General features: G+C 46.2%; 2 protein-coding genes across 2 annotated transcripts; both read left to right on the forward strand.

The window, feature by feature from the left end:
• Positions 1-77: 77 nt before the first annotated feature.
• SPATA31F1 (SPATA31 subfamily F member 1) lies at positions 78-2,504 on the forward strand (the record flags this gene model as incomplete). Its single annotated transcript, XM_072731900.1, is given in 3 exon segments — positions 78-952; positions 1,146-2,146; positions 2,149-2,504. Coding segments are annotated over 3 exon segments (2,232 nt in total), but the record flags the coding sequence as incomplete, so codon positions are not given.
• A 15,774-nt stretch (positions 2,505-18,278) lies between these two features.
• CCL21 (C-C motif chemokine ligand 21) lies at positions 18,279-19,441 on the forward strand. Its single transcript, XM_026009031.2, has 4 exons — positions 18,279-18,435; positions 18,528-18,648; positions 18,737-18,919; positions 19,005-19,441. Exons 1-4 carry the CDS (start codon positions 18,369-18,371, stop codon positions 19,045-19,047), a joined length of 414 nt encoding a protein of 137 aa, XP_025864816.1. The 5' UTR covers positions 18,279-18,368; the 3' UTR covers positions 19,048-19,441.
• The last annotated feature ends 612 nt before the right edge of the window (positions 19,442-20,053 follow it).

The raw sequence follows: 20,053 nt of genomic DNA on the forward strand, positions 1-20,053 counted from the left end.
GCAAATTTCTTCAAATATCATATTAGTCAGACCTCATCCATACGTCCATCTTTAGATGCAAAGTAGTCTAGAAATTCTAACTCCAGCGGCAGTTGATTCACCATCGCTGGGGCCTGCCCCAGAAGATCCAGGAGTCCATCCAACTGCTCCTGTCCTCCACTGATCAGTCAACTCTGTCCTGGAGCAGCACAACCCTAGCCAATGTGCATGCTCCCCAACCCACGGCCCTAGAGGCCACTGGGGCCGGTGACCCATTCTCTCCAGTCACAGACCAAGTACCAGTCCCCATGCCACACTTATCTGACCAGGCTAAGGCAATATTGCAGAGCCACATCAACTCCAAATGTGGGCAGATTCACCAGGGCAAGGTCCCTGCTTGTGTATGTAGCTCTTGGCAGTGCATAATTCCTGGGGGCCGGCAAGTGGCTCCCTTCACCTGCATCCCAGAAGGCAAGCCCTTGGAGCTACAGGCCACAACTGACCCTGCCCTACAACAGAAAGATGTGGCCTGGATACCAACGGCCCTTGATCAACAGCAACAAGCCCCACCAGACGCTGTCACTGAACACACTAAGCTGCCCCAAGCCCTGTCCGAGGGAGCCATTGAGAAACTGGAGACGACTCTGAGGCACAAGTACCTTGCCTTCTTGTCAGGGCTGCCTGCTCTTTATTATGTGGCTCTCTCTAGGGCAATGGCACCGGCAATCTCTACCCAAGCTGTAATCACAGGAATGGTGCCTGGACCTGGCGAATTCCCTACTGAACCTCTGACTCAGATGATCTCATCTGAAGAGCAGTGCCTGAGTCCTGGGCCATGCTTTCAAGATGCCAACAAGACTTGTGCAGACACTGCAGAGGAGCGCCAGGTGGAAGAACAGGTGGAACAAATGATCGAGGCGGTGCCTCTAGAAAGCCAGGCAGAGCCTCTGAGCTCTACACACTCAAAAAACCCATCTTAGGGATCCCTGGGTGGCGCAGTGGTCTAGCGCCCGCCTTTGGCCCAGGGCACGATCCTGGAGACGCGGGATCGAATCCCACGTCGGGCTCCCGGTGCATGGAGCCTGCTTCTCCTTCTGCCTATGTCTCTGCCTCTCTCTCTCTCTCTCTCCATTATAAATAAATAAAAATTAAAAAAAAAAAAAAACCATCTTAGCCAAACTAAATTTCCATCTAAGAAAGAAGATCCTAGAGATACAACTGGGAATTCCCATAAAGGCAAGGGAGTCCAGAGAAGAAACTGGGGCAACCCCAGACAACACATCCACACAGGAGTCTCTCAGGAGTCTAAACAATCAAGGAAAAACACTGCTCCAGGATCTCCCCATCCCACCAGATGCTCCTCGTGCCCCAGATCCAAAATGGCTCCACCTGAAAGAACAGCTGGCCATTGAGTTAAAGGCAGTGCAGCAGAACCAGAAGCAGCCTAGTTCAAGAGCAGTACCTCATGGCTCTGCCCACTGGGCCTCCAAGATCTCACTGCCCAGCGGAGACATGAAGGAGACCCAGGTGCTCTGTGTTCAGCTGGAAGCCAGTGTGAACAGCCCCAGCCTGGAGGAGCCCTGGAGCCCTGAGCCCCAAAGCCCTGGCAAGAGCAAGGACTCAGCCCAGGTCCCCATGCTGGCAGAAAAGAGAGAGGACCCAAGGAAACCCAAATTGGCAGGAGACCATGAGGAAGGGGATGCAGGGTTTGCATGCTCCTTTACAAGAGAAATAAGCGACCCCGATGAAGCCCAGAGGCCAAAAGGGATACTTCTGAATAGGGCACCCCGCAGCCCCCAGCGACAGAGCCATAGCTCTCATCTTGCTGCTCCCTTTGAACACAATACCCAGCATCACCCTCAGATTAAGCTTCCAGAGCCATCTCCAGGAATCCCTGGGGTGAAAGTATCTGAGAAGAATGACCTGCACGACAGTCAAACCAAGCTCAATGTCATCCTCAAGCCAGCAAGGATTCCTAAGAATGTCCAGCCTATGGTGCCCCAGGCATCACAGGGCCAACCTTTCCTGGGCCAACTCATTCAGCCTAGGCCTTTGCAGGGCCAAACTTTGAAAGGTCAGGTTTTGCAGGGACAGGAGATGCCAGTCCATACTCACAAGAGGCCCAGCCTTCCAGAAGCAGGCTTGAGAAGTAGGATGAAATCCTTCCTGCACGTTTTAACTCCAAGATGAAAGGCAAAGGGCATAAAGAATCCATGTTCTCTATAGCTGGGAAGGGTGCCAACCCCAGAAAAGAAAGTGTACAAAAGAGCCAGGTTCCAGCCAAAAGTCTGGTGGAGCAAATCAACACTGAGAAGACAACAGGGGACTCCAAGGCCCAATCTTCCCCCACTGAGAAGCAGGTGGGCCTGGCTTTCTTGGATGGACCCCATTCCCCAGACAGTAAGCTCTGGCACTGCTCCCATTCTCACCAACTCCATTCTGCCTCAGTCCTGGGCCACCCCCGCCACTGCCCTCAGCACTGTCTTCAAGTGGCTTGTGTCACCCAATCAGGGAATGCACCCTAGATCTCACCTCTCACCTTAGAGGGAAACGTTGGTCTGCTCAAGAAGACTCAATACAATCAAAAGACTTTGTAGGCTCCCCAACATCTGTGTCCCTTGAAGAGGGCTGCTGCTGTCATTTTCATTAATGTACAGGTGGGGCAGAGTGCCACCCAAAATACATCCATGTCTCTAAGCAAAGAACTGTCGGTCTCCTTCTCTCCACTGTGGTGTGTTAAGGGAAGGCATGAGGGGAGGCTAAAATGTCCTTCCCAACTAGAGAAGGAGCTTTAACCCACACTTAAGCTGGGTCAGCCTTCCACACAACTCCTCCCAGCCTACCCTGGACTGTGGATAAAGGGGCTTGAGCAGAGAAGGAAGGTAAGCTACGTAAAGGTCAGGCTTGAATTCTATCATGGCTTTCCATTGGTGTCCTTGGGCCCAGAGGAGCAATGTGGACCTGAGGAGGATAGTAGTGACAAGAAGGAATGGCCAGGAATCCCACAGGCAGAATTCACTGATGACTCCTGTAAAGGCCCACAGTCTGCAGGGGAGGGTTTTAGAGGAGTGCCACAGTGCTCCAACCTTGAGGAAGTACTTTGTGTTTATCAAAGCAGGTAGCTTTGTTTTAATTTTTTTTTAATTTTTATTTATTTATGATAGTCACAGAGAGAGAGAGAGGGAGGCAGAGACATAGGCAGAGGGGGAAGCAGGCTCCATGCACCGGGAGCCCGGCGTGGGATTCGATCCCGGGAATCCAGGATTGCGCCCTGGGCCAAAGGCAGGCGCTAAACTGCTGCGCCACCCAGGGATCCCCTCAAAGCAGGTAGCTAATATGACAGGATATCAAAAGCAAATGATAGAATCCCCCCTCCTCTGCTCCCTGTTGGTAATTGGCAAGATCTTTCTGGAGAACTCATCTGCGAGGCTGCTCTAACTCTCTTGCCCAAAGCTTGCCTCCACTGCCTGCCAGCTGCATGGAATGAGTGACTTTTGGAATGGAGATCACAGTAGGCCATGAAGAGGGGCTTGTCCCCCACTCCCAAGGGCTGGCAGGGAGAGAATCAGGGAGTGGGAGCATGTAGATGGACGTCTGAGTACCTGAGACAGAGGCTGACATGTTCCTGACCAGGGTATGATAAGAGAACAAAGCCAATTTACTTTGCACTCAAAAGAGTTTGGAGCCAGGAAGTCAACTCAAGGTTCAAGTGGTTTGGGGGAAAGTAGTTGAGTACATCTGAGTTTTAATCTGCTTGCCCATAGTGTGATAAGGAACAATGGGTTGAGCTTTGTTGTCCAAAAGCAATGCAAATTAATTCAAAATCAGAACACTTACCCTCTACCCTACCAAACTTGACCCAATGTCTGGTAATGGTATTACTGGAAGTACTTTTTTTGCTTAGCCCAAATATGTAGTTAGTCACTGAGTTGTAATCTTGATATCTCTCAACTTTGTTCTTTTCCTCTTTTTTACTGCCCCTGTTTATATTCAGTTTCTCTTCCATTCTTGTCAGAATAATTTAAATAATGGCTCATATCCCCAGGGCTTAGAATAATGTCTGGTCCAGAGTAGTATCTAAATAGTACTTGAAATAAAAGTCTGAACCTGGAGAATAGACAAATCACTACATTATATGATGAATTCTATGGAATGGGGGATCCTGTCACAGGAGGAAGAACTCAGCTGATAGGACCCCTAAGAAGGATAAGAATAAGAATGACTTTGAAAAGCATCTTATGTTCAACAATAAAAATATATGAGGACTTATACAATGGAGCTCATGATCTCGTGGGATAGAGTCTCACATGCCAAAATTGTCTAATCAAAATATATGCTTAGGAGTCCAATATTCATCTCAAAATATATAAAAGTGAACAACTGATTCCTCACCAATCACTATCACATAATCACACATACATAACATGCTTCTATCACAGTATTTACCATGTCAGTGGCAACTCCATTTTACCATTTTCTTAGGACAAAAATTATGTCATCTTTGACCTTTTTTCCCCTAATAGTCCATATCTGATCCAGCAATATAATCATGCTATCTCCACCTACAAAATGAATTGAGAACATGACCACTTCTCTCTCTGTCTGCTGCTAAGATTAGTACAGTAGCATCATAACTTATTTCTCAGCTTCTTACTGAGACCATACCTCAATACTCTGTTCTCAATAAAAAAGCCTGATGGTCCTCAGGGAGGGTCCTGGCTATGGATGATTAGATAGATAGATAGATAGATAGATAGATAGATAGATAGATAGATAGATAGACAGGTAGATGTAAAACCATGAGATTGGATAGGATCACCAAGGAAATGAATGTAAATAAAGAGATCTAAGGACTGGACTCTGAGACACTCTAACATTAACAAATCAAAGGCAGAAAGGCGGGGGCGGAGGGGGGGTGGGGAATGCAGGAATCAATAAGCAGAGACTGTGAAGTAGTAGCCCCTGAGGTAGGAAGAAAAGCAGAAGAGTATAATATACTGGAAGCCAAGAACAAATATTGTAAAGAGAAAGTGAGCAACTGCATTAAAAGTTGCCAATCAGCCAATTAAGATGACTCAGAGATGATAGGTTAGCAACATAGAGATCATTTATGCCTTGGGGATAGACTCAGGTGAGTAGTGGAGATGAAGGTGTGATTGGAGTGGATTTAAGAGAGAATGGAGGAGCAACTGGTGATAGAAAGTATAATCAATGGTTTCAAGGGATTCTGTTCCACAGACAGGCAGAAAATGAGGGCGTAGAACAGAGCAAGATTTTTAAAAGTAGGAGACATAGCATGTTGGATATTGATGGAAAAGATCCAGTGGAGAGGAATAAGTTGACAAGTAAGTGAGAGTACCCAAGAAGAGGGGTTGGCCTTGACTAAGCACAGACACTGCACTGGCGGTAAATAAAGAGAGGAGACATTAATGAGGAAGGACTTTGTATATCAACAGAAGAGGGGCACCTGGGTGGCTCAGTCAGTTAAGCATCTGCCTTTGGCTCAGGTCATGATCTCAGGGTCCCGGGATCAAGCCCCAAGTCAGACTCCCTGCTCAGAGAGGAACCTGTTTCTCCCTCTCCCACTCCCCCTGTTTGCATGTGCTCTCTTTCTCTCTCTGTGTCAAATAAATAAATAAATAATCATTTTAAAAAAGAAGAAGAAAGATTTCCCCAGTTAAGAGAGTGGGGACAAAGATCTAGAGAGGAAAAACAGGAGCTGGGAAAGGATCATAGCAAGTAGGGGGAAGGACAAAATGGAAAGCCAAAACCAGAGGTGGAGCAGAATCCTAGAAATTATCATGATGAGTTATTTTTAGGACCCAAGAAGTCAGTAGTAGCATGTGAGCCCAGGTGGGCAGAAAAGTGGTAGAAGTTGGTGATCATATATGTGGAACAGTTGCTCTTGGAACACGGTAGAAGAACACGGTAGAAGAAAGATCTAAATGCATAGTGCATAAAGAAGAGGAGGGAGCTTGAGACAGAGAAATAGGGTAGGTGTGGTATACTGGTGTTCACTCAGGGACTAGGGTGGTTTGGAGGTGGAAGGAGAGAACTGGAAGTCAAAAAGACAGAGGCTGCCCTGAGTGGATGGAAAGAATCTCTGTTTTGGACACTTTGTATCTCTCAAAAGGTAGCATCTCTGCATTCCCACATTCTGATCTAGCTCACAGGAGCCAAGAGCTAGAGGAAATACAGGAAGGGCTGTAGTTTTCCTATGATATGGTATGAGGGGAGATGGGACAACTCCGTCTTACTAATTCCTAAGGAAATCCAGGATGACTCAACATCCCATCAAACCAAGAGGTGGTGGTAGGACTCTCTTCCACTGATATGATCCAATGTGGCCACTGTTAGCAGGATGCAGAAAAACCAGGATGGGAAGAAACACTCTGTGCCTAAAGGATGGGGGGCCCAGGCCCTGCTGTGGCCTTCAGGGTAAGAAGGCACAAAGCCCAAGCCTGCTGAGCCAAAAACCTCCAGGTGTTTTCCTAAAGCATTCCCAGAGATCACAGGAGGTCTTGTGACAGGCACATCCTCCCTGCCTAGTGGGAGTTGGGCAAACAGCCACAGAGCAAGGAGACATGAGGGGGGACTCAGCGTGAAGGGAATAATCCAGAAAAGGTCACAGCAGCATCATGTGGGAAGCCAAGGTTAATGTGCACACATCCTGACTTAGGTGGAGCAGGTCCTACCTGTCCCAGAGCAGTGTGAGTTCATAGTGCTGACCAAGGTCTTACAACAAAGGGTTGAGGGTATAAAGATGAGCTGGAACAAACACCTTCAGGATTCTCAGTTTTCAGCAAAGTCAAGAGCTGAGAGAAGACAGGGGTCAGAGCCTGTGACTCATGTAGGATGCTGTTGAGGGATGAAGCCTTGTTCATCCCATCTCATAACTCTAGCACAACCCCCACTCTCCAGTTTTCCTAGGCTCAAGAGAGGTAAAAATCAGAATTTTTACAGAAACTCAAGCATTTACTACTCCAGAACTGGTGGTAGATGCTAGAATATATCAATGCTTGCTAGGGAACCCTGGAGTTCACCTCTGGCGCTCTAAGGTAACGTGTCATGGGGAACCCATGGACCCCATGGACCCCTTCCCTTAATCTCTGCAGAGGGCACCTGAGAATTCTATGAAGGGAATTTCAGGCAACTGACCACTGCAGTGCAGGAGAGTGGCTTCTCCACAAAATCACTTCTCCTGTCAAACACTGAGTCCTAGAGGATAGAGACCATGACTGCTTCATTTCTGTACCTGCTTACCATGGCCCATCCACGGAAGGCAGTGAACTCAGAATGAGAACAGGAATAAACCCCACAGATGCTACTTCCTGCACCATGTGAGAGTGGGCTTTCCCAGCCATCCAAAGCCTAATGTTCCACTGGGCTCAGAGGCCCATGGCAGAGGCCAGGGCTGTCACAGAATGAAGAACAAGAATGGTTGCTGTGTCCGATGCAGGGAGAGGAAAGAAGGGAAGACAGCCCGGACTTTAGGTGGGGTATGAGGAATGAACACAATGTAAGGTGCTGGGGAACACAGAGGACCAGATCCCTATAGGTCTGGCTGGGCCTGCAGAGGACTGTTCATTCCTATCCCCAGAGACAGTGAGGCCAGGACCCTGAATACTTGGTCTGGATGAGAGCATGGGGAGGGAAAGGGGGCCTGGGAAGGGGCCAGAGGGAGATCTCCGTTTCCAGAAGGAGGGGCGGGTGCTGCCAACTGCCCCCCTTTTCCCGCCTCACCCTCTTCTCCACGGTAGCTTCTCTGGGTCTGTGGCCAGGCAAGGAGCATACTGGGGGCTTTCCAGAGTGTATCGCTCCCAAGGTCAAGCCTGCTACAGAGGCCACAGGGGCAGGACCCTGGACAGGCAGCTGGACCCGTGGGAATCCAGACAGCGGGAAGGGAATGGAAGCCATTCCTGGCGGTAAATGATGCTGGCAGCTGGGGAGTGTCAGGGGAGAGGGCAGGGTAAAGTGAGAGGCCAGAGCCGAATCCCACACATAGAGACACATGGACACAGATATCCAGCCACACAGATACACAAACACAAAGACACAAATTCAATGAGGCCACTCCAAAACTAATTCAGAATAGTGCCCAGAGACACACCTGCATAGACTCAAGAACACCCTGAGTCAGACATGCTGGAGCAGGCACTGCCACAGCACACAGGCAGACACAAACACAGGTTTCACCCTTGCAAACAGATACAGACCGACAAACACAAATGCAGTCCAAATTCATCCCCCAAAGTTGCTCTCCTCCATAAAGCTCCCTAGGCCACCTTCAACCAGGCTTATCTTTCCTTCCTCTAAACTCTGGTTTGTAATTCCTGTCCCATACTTGTCCTTTACTAAGGATAGTCCTGGACTCACCTGCATACCCCTGGTCTCAACAACTTGGCCGTGGGCTTTCAAAGAAATGACAAGGTCAGCAAGTAGTCCACTGCCCTCTTCAGCAGCCCCATTCCTCATCTATACACCCATCTTCATCCCCAGGAGTGTCCTCAGTTTACCGCAGGGTCCTGACCCCCCAGCCTCAGCAGCCACAGATGCTAAGGGAAGAATAAAGCAGACGGACACACCCTTTCAAGGGAATGCTGGTGGCAATTACCCCCAAAATCTTTACTTTGCCTTATGCTTACCACTGTCTACCTCCAATCTGTAACCACTATATCAATGCTATTCTAAGCACAGTTACCTTAACCCTAGATAGCTACACCTGTACCTGCACTAGACGTACAAATATCACATACTTATGACAGTATGGGACACCTGCACTCCAGGAACTCATAGCTCCTTCAGTAACACCTACATAGTCATCAGGGCAGGATGTCCCTGAAGTGCTCAGTGTCAGCCGGGAACCCGCACCACAGTACCCAGGCCATTTGACCCTTGTTAGACCAAAAGCCATCCAAGTCTCTGTCTTCCCTTCCCCAACGTCTACATTCCAGCCTATCCTGAGGAACAAAAGAAGGGCTTGGTTCAGGGCTGCAAGCTCCAGGCCCCCACAGTAAGCTTAGGGTTCAAGTGGGACTCTGGGTAGGATTAGCCCAGGCCAGCAGCTGAGTGCAAAGGAATGCCTGTGTGGCTGACTTGAAAAGGAAAATAGGGGGATCCCTGGGTGGCTCAGCGGTTTGGCGCCTGCCTTTGGCCCAGGGCGCGATCCTGGAGTCCCGGGATCGAGTCCCGAGTCGGGATCCCTGCATGAAGCCTGCTTCTTCCTCCTCCTGTGTCTCTGCCTCTCTGTCTCTCTCTCTATCATAAATGAATAAATAAATCTTCAAAAAAAAAAAAAAAGAAAAGGAAAATAACTCCTTCCAGTACCTCAACCCCTCCTCTGTGGACTGTATGTATACCTGGGTTCCACTACCTTCCAGAATCCCTCACTGCCTCCCTGCTATGCCTCCCACCTCCACCTCATAGGCTCAGTCACCTGCGACCTAGCGTGTGGCAGAGACTCGTTGCCACTTTCCTGCTCTGAGAATAGCTCTTTCCAATTCTGGCTTTTTGTCCAGCCAAATACCTACCTCCAGCAAAGCCTCTACTCTTTCCCTTGCTTTTCTCAGGGCCCCTGACTTAGGTTCTAAGTCCCAGGAATAAGCATGGCGGCCCCAACATCTCCAGGATAAAACATCTCCCTATAGCTGATCTACCACTATAAGCTCAAGTTCATATTTAGGGATTTATAGTAGATCCTAGGAAAAGCCTCCTGAAAAAAAAAAAAGAAAAGCCTCCTGAGAGGAAGAAAGTCAATCAAGTATGGGACCTAAATTAAGGGGGTTGTGGACACCATCTGACAAACAAGAGCTTCCCCACATGATGGCATAAACAAGGGGAAGGAGACAGGATGTCTTGGGAGATAGAGGGAACCTGAGATTTTTTTTGGAGAGGAAATAGCATAGTCCCCAACTCTTCCCAGCCATGCTCTCCCTTTTTCTATGTTGTGCCAGGCCAGAAAGTCCCCTCCCTCAGGAAGGTTGGGGGTGTATCCTTCTAGCTTCTTCTTCCCCCAGACCATCTTTGTTACCTACTACAGGCTCTGTGCCCTTCTGGAGTTTGGGATGGGGAGCAAAATAGGCCCAGGTAGCTCTCCTAGCCACACTCCACCAAAAGTTTGAAAGTACCTAGAGACCTTAAAAAAATATATAGATCCTTTGGCTGGCTGTATTCTAAGATTCTATTTAAGATGGTCGGGTGGGGGGCACCTGAATGGCTCAGTCGGTTGGACGTCAAATTCTTGATTTTGATTTGGGTTGTGATCTCAGTGTCATAGGACCGAGCCCCGGGTCAGGCTTCGAGTTCAGCACAGAGTCTGCTTGTCCCTCTCTCTCTGCTCCTCCCCCTGTTCTTTCTCTCTCATTCTTTCTCTCTCTCTTTATCTCTCAAATAAATACATATGTGTGTGTGTGTGTGTGTGTGTGTGTATATATATATATATATATATATATATATATATATATAAAGATGGTCTAGGATGGTGCCTCTAATTCTGTACTTTTAATGGGCTCCTCATGTGATTCTAAAGTACAGCCAAATTTGGAAACAGTGTAAACAATCTAATATGACATGACTCTGGAATCATCTACATGCCCCCACCCCCACCCACCCAGACCCATGTTATCCTACCTCTCTGGAAACTCTTCAAAAATGGGCTGCTCACTCCTTACTTAATCACTTCCATAGAAGGTAGGTAGGTGGGGAAGGAGAGATTGAAGATATGGGAATTAAAAGCTTTCTGCTGCCAGGATCTACCAACAGACCAGGTAAAAGACCCAAGAAATCTTATCTCCTTGTTTTTGCCCAGTCCTGTCCAAGAATGCCAGCCTCTTGCCAGCTGAGGCACTCCCTGCCCTGCTTAGGTCTCAGCCGGTGGTAAAACCTCAGGCTCAAGAGATCAATTATCTACCCTTTAATTCACTCAGATTCCAGTCCCTCTACTCAGTGGGCCTTGGGATAAAACACCACATCCTCATCACCATCCAACAATATCCCCATATCCAATCCCCACCCCCCTCTGCATCCCACAAAAACACTGCTATCATGGGCATAATTTTTCTGTCACTATCTTGTACTTGGCCTACCCTGCCCTGACTGTATTCCTCCCAATTTTTATCCTCTTCACATCCCCCTATCCCCATACAAGGAGAGATTTCTGTCCTTGAAAAATCTGGGATAAGCCTGGGCATGAGGGGGCATGGTGCTGGGTTCAGCATTCTGGAAATGATGTATTTTCCAGTCCTAACCTGATAATCACAACTCTGAGGTCCCAATCTGGTTTTAAACATAGATTCTAAGTCACGACCTAGTAATACACCATACACCAGCATAAATTCCAAATGGATAAAAGATTTAAAATGTTAAAAACTAAACTACAGGAATGAAAGCATGCAAAATGGCAGAATAGGAAGCTCTAGGGTTGGTCCCTCCACTGAAGCAACCATTGAGCTGGAAAGAGCAATTGGAAGTACATATTTCAGAACTCTGGAACTTGATTAGATAATCATAGCAATCAGGGGAGTGCTTCATGAAGGGATAGTTTGCTTGATCTTTCAGAAGTGAGCTATGCATCAAATAGCTACTAGCTAATGCTCTAGGGAAAGTGGCCCACATTTCTGGAGTATCTGGCTGGTAGCAGAGGATCTTGTCCTTCAGAAATTGGTGATTGTGCATTTTGATTGGTCTGATGGTTCCCTGTGGGACAGGGGCAGATGCCTGCCTTCGTTTCCACAGTGGCATAAATCACAATATTAAAAGGGACAGAACACTTTTTTTTTTTTTATTTATTATAGTCACAGAGAGAGAGAGAGGCAGAGACATAGGCAGAGGGAGAAGCAGGCTCCATGCACCGGGAGCCTGACGTGGGATTCGATCCCGGGTCTCCAGGATTGCGCCCTGGGCCAAAGGCAGGCGCTAAACCGCTGCGCCACCCAGGGATCCCAGGGACAGAACACTTTTAATAGGAGATAAATAGAGAAAACTTTGTCAGGCCACTGGCTAACTGCAGAGACAGCAGAACAGAAACGTCAGTGACCACACACAATAAAGAATATACACCTGGCAAAAATTGCTTGGAAAAGTCAAAACACATGGCTGCAGCCCTTAACAAATAAATATCTGCAGCCCCTAAGGAATGAAAGAATCAGATTTCCACAGATACCACATTATAATACTCAGATGTCAAGTTCTCCCACCCAAAAGAATCACAAGACATATTTAAAAAAAGAACAAGGGATCCCTGGTGGCGCAGCGGTTTAGCGCCTGCCTTTGGCCCAGGGCGGATCCTGGAGACCCGGGATCGAATCCCGCGTCAGGCTCCCTGCATGGAGCCTGCTTCTCCCTCTGCCTGTGTCTCTGCCTCTCTCGCTCTCTGTGACTATCATGAATAAATAAATAAAATCTTTTAAAAAAAATTAAAAAAAATAAAAAAAGAACAAAAAAGGAAAATATAGCCCATTCACAGAAGAAAAAGTATTTGACAGAAACCATACATAAGGAAGCCCACACATTGGACATACTAGATGAAGACTTTTTTTTTTTTTAAGATTTTATTTATTCATTCATGAGAGACACAGAGAGAGAAAGGCAGAAACACAGGCAGAGGGAGAAGCAGGCTCCATGCAGGGAGCCTGACATGGGACTTGATCCTGGGACTCCAGGATCACATCCTGAGCCAAAGGTAGATGTTCAACCGCTGAGCCACCCAGGCATCCCTAGATGAAGACTTTTTTTTTAGATGAAGACTTTAAATTACCTCTCTTAAATAGATTCAAAGAGCTGAAGGAAACCATGAGCAAAGAACTAAGGGAAATCTCAAAAACAATATATGAACAAAATGAGACTACCAATAAAGAGATACAAATTATTAAAAATGAACCAAACAGAAATTCTAGATCCAAAAATACAATAATTTAATTTTTAAAGATTTTACTTGACAGAGAGAGAGAGGAGGCACAGAGGGAGAGGAAAAGGAAGCATGGAACCCAACACGGGGTTGATCTCAGGACCCTGAGATCATGACCTGAGCCAAAACCAAGAGTCAGACGCTTAACTGACTGAGCCACTCAGGTGCCCCACGCCAAAAATATAATAATTTAAATGAAAAAATTCACTGGGAGAATTCAACAACAAACTTGAGAAGGTAGAAGGAAGGATCAGATACTTAAAGATAAGGCAATTGAAATTATTGAGTCTGACTTGAATATAAGACTTGAAACCATAAAACACCTATAAAAAAACATAGACCCTAAGCTCTTGGATGTCAGCCTTAGCAATATTTTTGTGCCAATCTCCTTAGGCAAGGACAACAAAAACTAAAATAAAGAAATGGGATTATATCAAACTAGAAAGCTTTTGCACAGCAAAGGAAACCATCCACAAAATGAAAGTCAACCTACTGAAACAGAGGAGATATTTGCAAATCACACATCCAAGAAGAGGATATCTATCTCCAAAATATATGAAAAATTCATGCAACTTAATATTTTAAAAACCCAATTTAAAAATAAGTAGAGGGGATCCCTGGGTGGCGCAGCGGTTTGGCGCCTGCCTTTGGCCCAGGGCGCGATCCTGGAGACCCGGGATCGAATCCCACGTCAGGCTCCCAGTGCATGGAGCCTGCTTCTCCCTCTGCCTGTGTCTCTGGCTCTGTCTCTACTTGTGTCTCTGGCTCTGTCTCTCCTTCTATCTCTCAAGAATAAATAAAAAATAAAAAAAATAAAAAAATAAAAATAAGTAGAGGATGCGAATAGACATTTTTCCAAAAAAGATATACAGACGGCCAACAGGCACATGAAAAGATGTTCAACCTCACTAATCATCAAAAAAATGCAAATCAAAACAACAATGAGATGTCACCTCATATCTGTCAGTTTGGCTATTACCAAAAAAACAAAAAACAAGTGTTGGTGAGGATGTGGAAAAAAGGGAACCATAGTACATTGATGGTAGGGATGTAAATTTATGCAGCAATGGAAACAGTTCGTTTTTTACTGGAAAATAAAATCAGAAATGAAAAAGAAGGGGTGCCTGGGTGGCTCCGTCAGTTGGGTGTCTGCCTTCAGCTTGGGTCATGATCCCAAGATTCTGGGATTGAGCCTGCATTGGGCTCTCTGCTCTCTCTCCTTCTGCCTGCTGCTCTGTCTCCCACTCTGCCTACTTGTGTCTTCTCTCTATCAAGTAAATAAAATCTATAAAAAGAAATTAAAAAGAAGACATTACAACTGATACCACACAAATACAAAGGATCATAAGAGACCACAATAAATAATTATATATCAACAAATTGGATAATCTAGAAGATGGGTAAATTCCTAGAAACATGCAACCTACCAAGACTGAATCATGAAGAAATAGAAAATCTGAATAGACCTATAACTAGTTAGGACATTAAATTAGTAATTAAAAAAACCTCCCAAAAGAGAAAAGCCCAGGACCAGATAGATGAATCTTTCACTGGTGAATCCTTCACTGGTGAATTCTATTAAGAAGAATTAATACAAATCTTTCCCAAACCCATCCCCGAAATTGAAGATGAAGGAACACTCCTAAAATCATTTTATGAGGCCAGCCTTCCCCTGATACCAAAACCAGACAAGAACACTACAAGAAAAGACTACTACAGGCCAATATCCCTGATTTACATGCAAAAATCCTCAACAAAACACAAACCATATTCAGCTGCACATTAAGAGTCATGTACCATGATCAAGTGGGATTTATCCCTGGGATGCAAGGATAGGTTATATACTCAAATCAGCAAATGTGAAAGACCACATTAGCAGATTAAAGGATAAAAATTCTATGATCAGCTCAACAAATGCAATAAAAGCATTTGACAAAATTCAACATCCTTTCATGATAAAAACTCATAATAAATTAGGTATAGAAGGACTGTACCTCAATATAAATAAGGTCATATTTTATAAGCTTTCAGCTAACATTATCCTCAAGAGTGAAAGGTTGAAAGTTTTTTCTGTAAGATTAGGAACAAAACTGGGGCACCTGGCTGGCTCAGTCAGTAGAACTTAAGACTCTTGATCTAGTGGTCTGAGTTCAAGCCCCACATTGGGGAAGATTAGGAACAAAACAGGGTGCTTACTATCGTCACTTGTATTCAACTCAGTACTGAAAGTCCTAGCCAGAGCAATTAGGCAAGAAAAAGAAGTAAGAAGCATCCAGATCCGAAACAGAGAAGTAAAATTGTCCCTGCTTGCAGATGTCATGATCTTATATATAGAAAATCCCAAGGACTCCACCAAAAAAACTGTTAGAACTAATAAATTCAGTAAAGCTGCAGAAAACAAAATCAACATTCAAATATCAGTTGCATTCCAATACATTAACAAAAAACTATCTAGAAGAAGAATTAAGAAAAATCCCATTTACAAATATCATCAAAAACAATAAAATACTTAGAAATAAATTTAACGAATGAGGTGAAAGACCTATACACTGAAAAACCTAAGATATTGATGAAAGAAATTGAAGAGGACAAAAATAAATGGAAATATACCCTATGTTCTTTGACTGGAATATTAATATTGTTAAAATGTCCATACTACCCAAAGTGAGCTACAGATTCAACGCAATCTCTATCAAAATTCTAATGGTATTCTTTCACAAAAATAGAAAAAATAATATCTAAAATTCATATTGAACCATAAAAGACCCTAAATAGCCAGAATCTTGAAAAAGAAAAACTAAGCTGAACATACTTCCTGATTTCAAACTATTAAAATATATAGTAATCAGGGTGCATAGGTGCCTCAGTTGGTTAAGGGGCTTACTCTTTTTTTTTTTTTAATTTTTTTATTTATTTATGATAGTCACAGAGAGAGAGAGAGAGCGCCAGAGACACAGGCGGAGGGAGAAGCAGGCTCCATGCACCGGGAGCCTGATGTGGGATTCGATCCCGGGTCTCCAGGATCGCGCCCTGGGCCAAAGGCACGGGCCGAACCGCTGCGCCACCCAGGGATCCCTAAGGGGCTTACTCTTAATTTTGGCTTGGGGTCATGAGATCAAGCCCTGAACTGGGCTCCACACTGGACATGGAAGTGTGGAAAATCATGAAAAAAATGAAAACCAAAACCACAATGACCTATCACCTCATTCCTGTTAGAATGGCTAGTATCAAAAAAGACAAGAGATGGGGCACCTGGGGAGCTCACAGTCAGTCTTCTGCTCAGGTCCTGATCTCAGGGCCTAGGATATAGCCCACACCACATGGGGCTTCCCACTCAGAAGGGAGTCTGCTTCTCCTTCTCCCTCTACCCCTTCCCCTGCTTGTGCTCATCCTTGTACTCTCAAGCTCTCTTTCTTTCTCTCCTTCAAATAAATAAATGAAAAAGGAAGACAAGAAATAACAAACACTGGAGAAGCTGTGGATTAAAGGGAGCATTATACATTGCTGATGAGAATGTAAACTGGCACATCCATTATGAAAAACAGTATAGATATCCCTCAAATAATTAAAAATAGAACTATCATATGATCCAGCAATCCCTCTTTGGGAGTTCCATTGTATCATTATTCATAATAACCAAGACATGGAAACAACCTAAGTATTGATGGATGAATGGATAAAGAAGATGTGGTATATACATACGATGGAATATTAATCAGCCATTAAAAAAAGAAAGAAGGGATGCCGGGGTGGCTCAGCAGTTGAGCCTTTGCCTTTGGCTCAGGGCGTGATCCCACAGTCCTGGGATCGAGCTGCACATCGGGCTTCCTGCATGGAGCCTGCTTCTCCCTCTGCTGTGTCTCTACCTCTGTGTGTATATGTCTTTCATGAATAGATAAATAAAAATCTTTAAAAAAAAAAAAAAAAAAAAAAAGCCCAGGTGGCTCAGTGGTTTGGCACTGCCTTCAGCCCAGGGCCTGATCCTGGAGACCCAAGATCGAGTCCCACATCAGGCTCCCTGCATGGAGCCTGCTTCTCCCTCTGCCTGTGTGTCTCTCTCTCTCTCATGAATAAATAAATAATCTTTTAAAAAAAATAAATAAGAAACATAATGATGGTTGCCAGGCGTTGGGGACAGGGGGAGAATGGGGAGATGTTGGTCAAAGGGTACAAACTTTCAGTTATAAGATTAGTAAGTTCTAAGGGTTGAATGTACAGCATGGTCACTGTAGTTAATAATACTATATTATACACTTGAAATTTGTTAAGAAAGTATATCTTAAACATTCTCATCACATGGGCAGCCCGGAGGGCTCAGTGGTTTAGCACCGCCTTCAGCCCAGGGCGTGATCCTGGAGACCTGGGATGGAATCCCTGTCAGGCTCCCTGCATGGAGCCTGCTTCTCCCTCTGCCTGTCTCTGCCTCTCTCTGTGTGTGTCTCTCTTGAATAAATAAATAAAATCCTTTTTTAAAAAAATTATCACAAAAAAAAAGAAAAAGGTCACTCCATGAAGTAACAGAGGTATTAACTTGATTGTGGTAATTATTTCACAATGTATACCTATATGAAATCATCATGTTGTGATGCTTTAAATACATGCAATAAAGCTGGGGGAAAAAACAAGGGGAAATCATCATGGCCTTGGATTTGGCAATGATTTCTTAAATATGACACGAAAAACACAGAAAAATAGATAAATTACACTTCATCAAAATTTTAAAATCTTTGGGGTGGCCTGGGTGGCTTAGTTGGTTAAGTGTCTGCCTTTGGCTCAGGTTATAATCCTTGGGTCCTGGGATGGAGCCCCATGTCAGGCTCTCTGCTCCACCAGGAATCTGCTTCTTCCTCCCCCTCTGCCTCTCTCTCTCTCTCTCAAATAAATAAATAAATCTTTAAAAAAAATTTAAATTCTGTGTATCAAATGACACTATCAAGAGAGTAAACCCCACAGAATGGGAGGAAATATTTCCAAATCATATACCTGATAAGGATCAATTATCCAGATTGTAGAAAGAACTCTTACAATCCAATAAGATGTGCATTTTAGGAACAGTCAGCTTGCTGGAAGGATGGGGGGAGTGTGGAACCGGGAATGCAGTGAAGAGGCAATCTTCCTGGGGAACATTTTGGGGGAGAGGTGAAGCCTGCACCAAGACAGTAGCCAAAGGTAGAAAGAGGACCTGACAGATTCAACTGATATTGAGGAGATAGACCCAAGCAGCTTGGGACCCCGATGAGCCATGTGAAGTTTTTGTTTCCGCATACTAGTAAGGCTGGGTGCCAGGACAGGATCTGCCTTTCAGGAAGGAAAAGGAGGGAGATCCCTATTCTTGCCTGGACAGAGTGACTGGGGGTGGAGGAAGTGAAAGTGTCCGTCTGCATAAATAGGCAACAGACCAGTCCTAGCGGACATACAGACCCCCAACTTGCAGCTGTCCACCTCGCCCACCGCTCTAGCTTCACACTACCCCTCTGCCACAGCCATGGCTCCATCACTGGCTCTGAGCTTCCTTGTCCTGGTTCTGGTCTCCTGCATCCCCTGGACCCAAGGTATCAAGGAGGGAGTTGCCTAGGATGGGGACTCGGGGAGGCCTGGGTGGGAGCCTACAAGTAGCCTGGCTCCCTGTAAACTCCCGCTGCAGGCAGTGATGGAGGGGCACAGGACTGTTGCCTCAAGTACAGCCTAAGGAAGATTCCGGCCCAGGTTGTCCGCAGCTACCGGAAGCAGGAGCCAAGCTTGGGCTGCCCAATCCAGGCTATCCTGTGAGTGAGTGCAAGAAAGTGGGTGCAGCTGAGTGGGGAGGGCATGGTGGGCAAGACTAGGACCGGCTTACTAATGCCCAACCCCCAGGTTCTCCCCTCGGAAGCGCTCTCAACCAGAGCTGTGTGCAGACCCTAAGGAGACCTGGGTGCGGCAGCTGATGCAACGTCTGGACAAGCCACCAGCCCCAAGGAAACAAGGCCAGAGCTGTAAAAAGGACAAGGGGGCTCCCAAGTCTGGCAAGAAGGGAAAGGGCTCCAAAGGCTGTAAAAGGTGAGGAAGCTAAGGGGATGGGGGGGGGGGGTGAATGGGAGCCTCAGTCAGCCCCTCAAACCCCTCCACTCTTCTGCCCTCCTAGGACTGAACAGCCACAGACCCCAAAAGGGTCCGTAGCCGAGTAACCAGCTTGGAGCCCAGGAGGCCCCTACCAGCCTCATCTGGGCTTGCAGCCCCAATCCAAGGAGCAAGAAGTGGGCTAGGAGAAAGGGTAGACACAGGGGCCCCAGAGTAGCCACCTCATGCTGGCCTTGCCTCACCCCTTCTCCTGCTTCAACTATCCCTTCTGTATTCCCAGCCCTACCCTGCATGGCTGAGTTGCCCACACCAGGCCAGGCCCAGAAAGGCAGAGGAGGGAGAGTTTCCCAGGAAGTGTGAGAGGAGGCAGCAGGACTGTCCCCTCTGAGGAAAGGTCACCCAGGACCCTGGACCTGACCCTGCTCCCACTGCACCCCCACTGCTTCCATGTAAATATGATTTATATCTAACAATAAAAACCTGTTCCAGCCTCCCACCCAAGCATCTGTTCCTGTGTGTTTGTGTCCGTGGGGAGGGCCGTGTCACTACAGGGTGGGCTCACACACTCTGAGGTGCCAACCAACAGCTAAATCTGGCAAATTCTATTTTCCCACCTACCCTAAGAGTTTCTTTGCCTCCCAGGTATGCTGGCAGTAGAAGGGACCTGGGCTGCCCCTGAAGAATCCCTGTCAGTGAGAAATGACACATCCCCAAAGGCTCTGCGGGCCTCTGAGATGCTGAAGAGAGCCCCTTCTTGATTCTGTCCAGCATTCTCTCATTCCAGGAGTGACCTCCAGATCTTTTCCTAGCTCTACCCGCAACTAACTGCCTCTACTCTCTCTGGGACTTTCTGAGGGTGAACTCCCAAGACCTTTTTTGGAAGGGTCCCCAGAAGGGAGACTAGAACCTGGGCCTGCCTCTAACATAGGCAAACACAAGTTCTACTGAAACTTACCCTACTGCACAGTCCCAGCCCTGGGATCCCTTCAGAGCCCTCCTCCCTTCCCAAACATCCAAGAGGATTCCCTTCTGCCCTAATCAGTGAAGCTGGGTCCCTCCTTGTCTAACAGGGCTGTGTGCTGCTCTATTCCTATCTGGGCTTCCTGATTCCCT

The sequence above is a fragment of the Vulpes vulpes genome, chromosome 12 (assembly GCF_048418805.1).
Source record: "Vulpes vulpes isolate BD-2025 chromosome 12, VulVul3, whole genome shotgun sequence".
Taxonomy (NCBI): Eukaryota; Metazoa; Chordata; class Mammalia; order Carnivora; family Canidae; genus Vulpes; species Vulpes vulpes.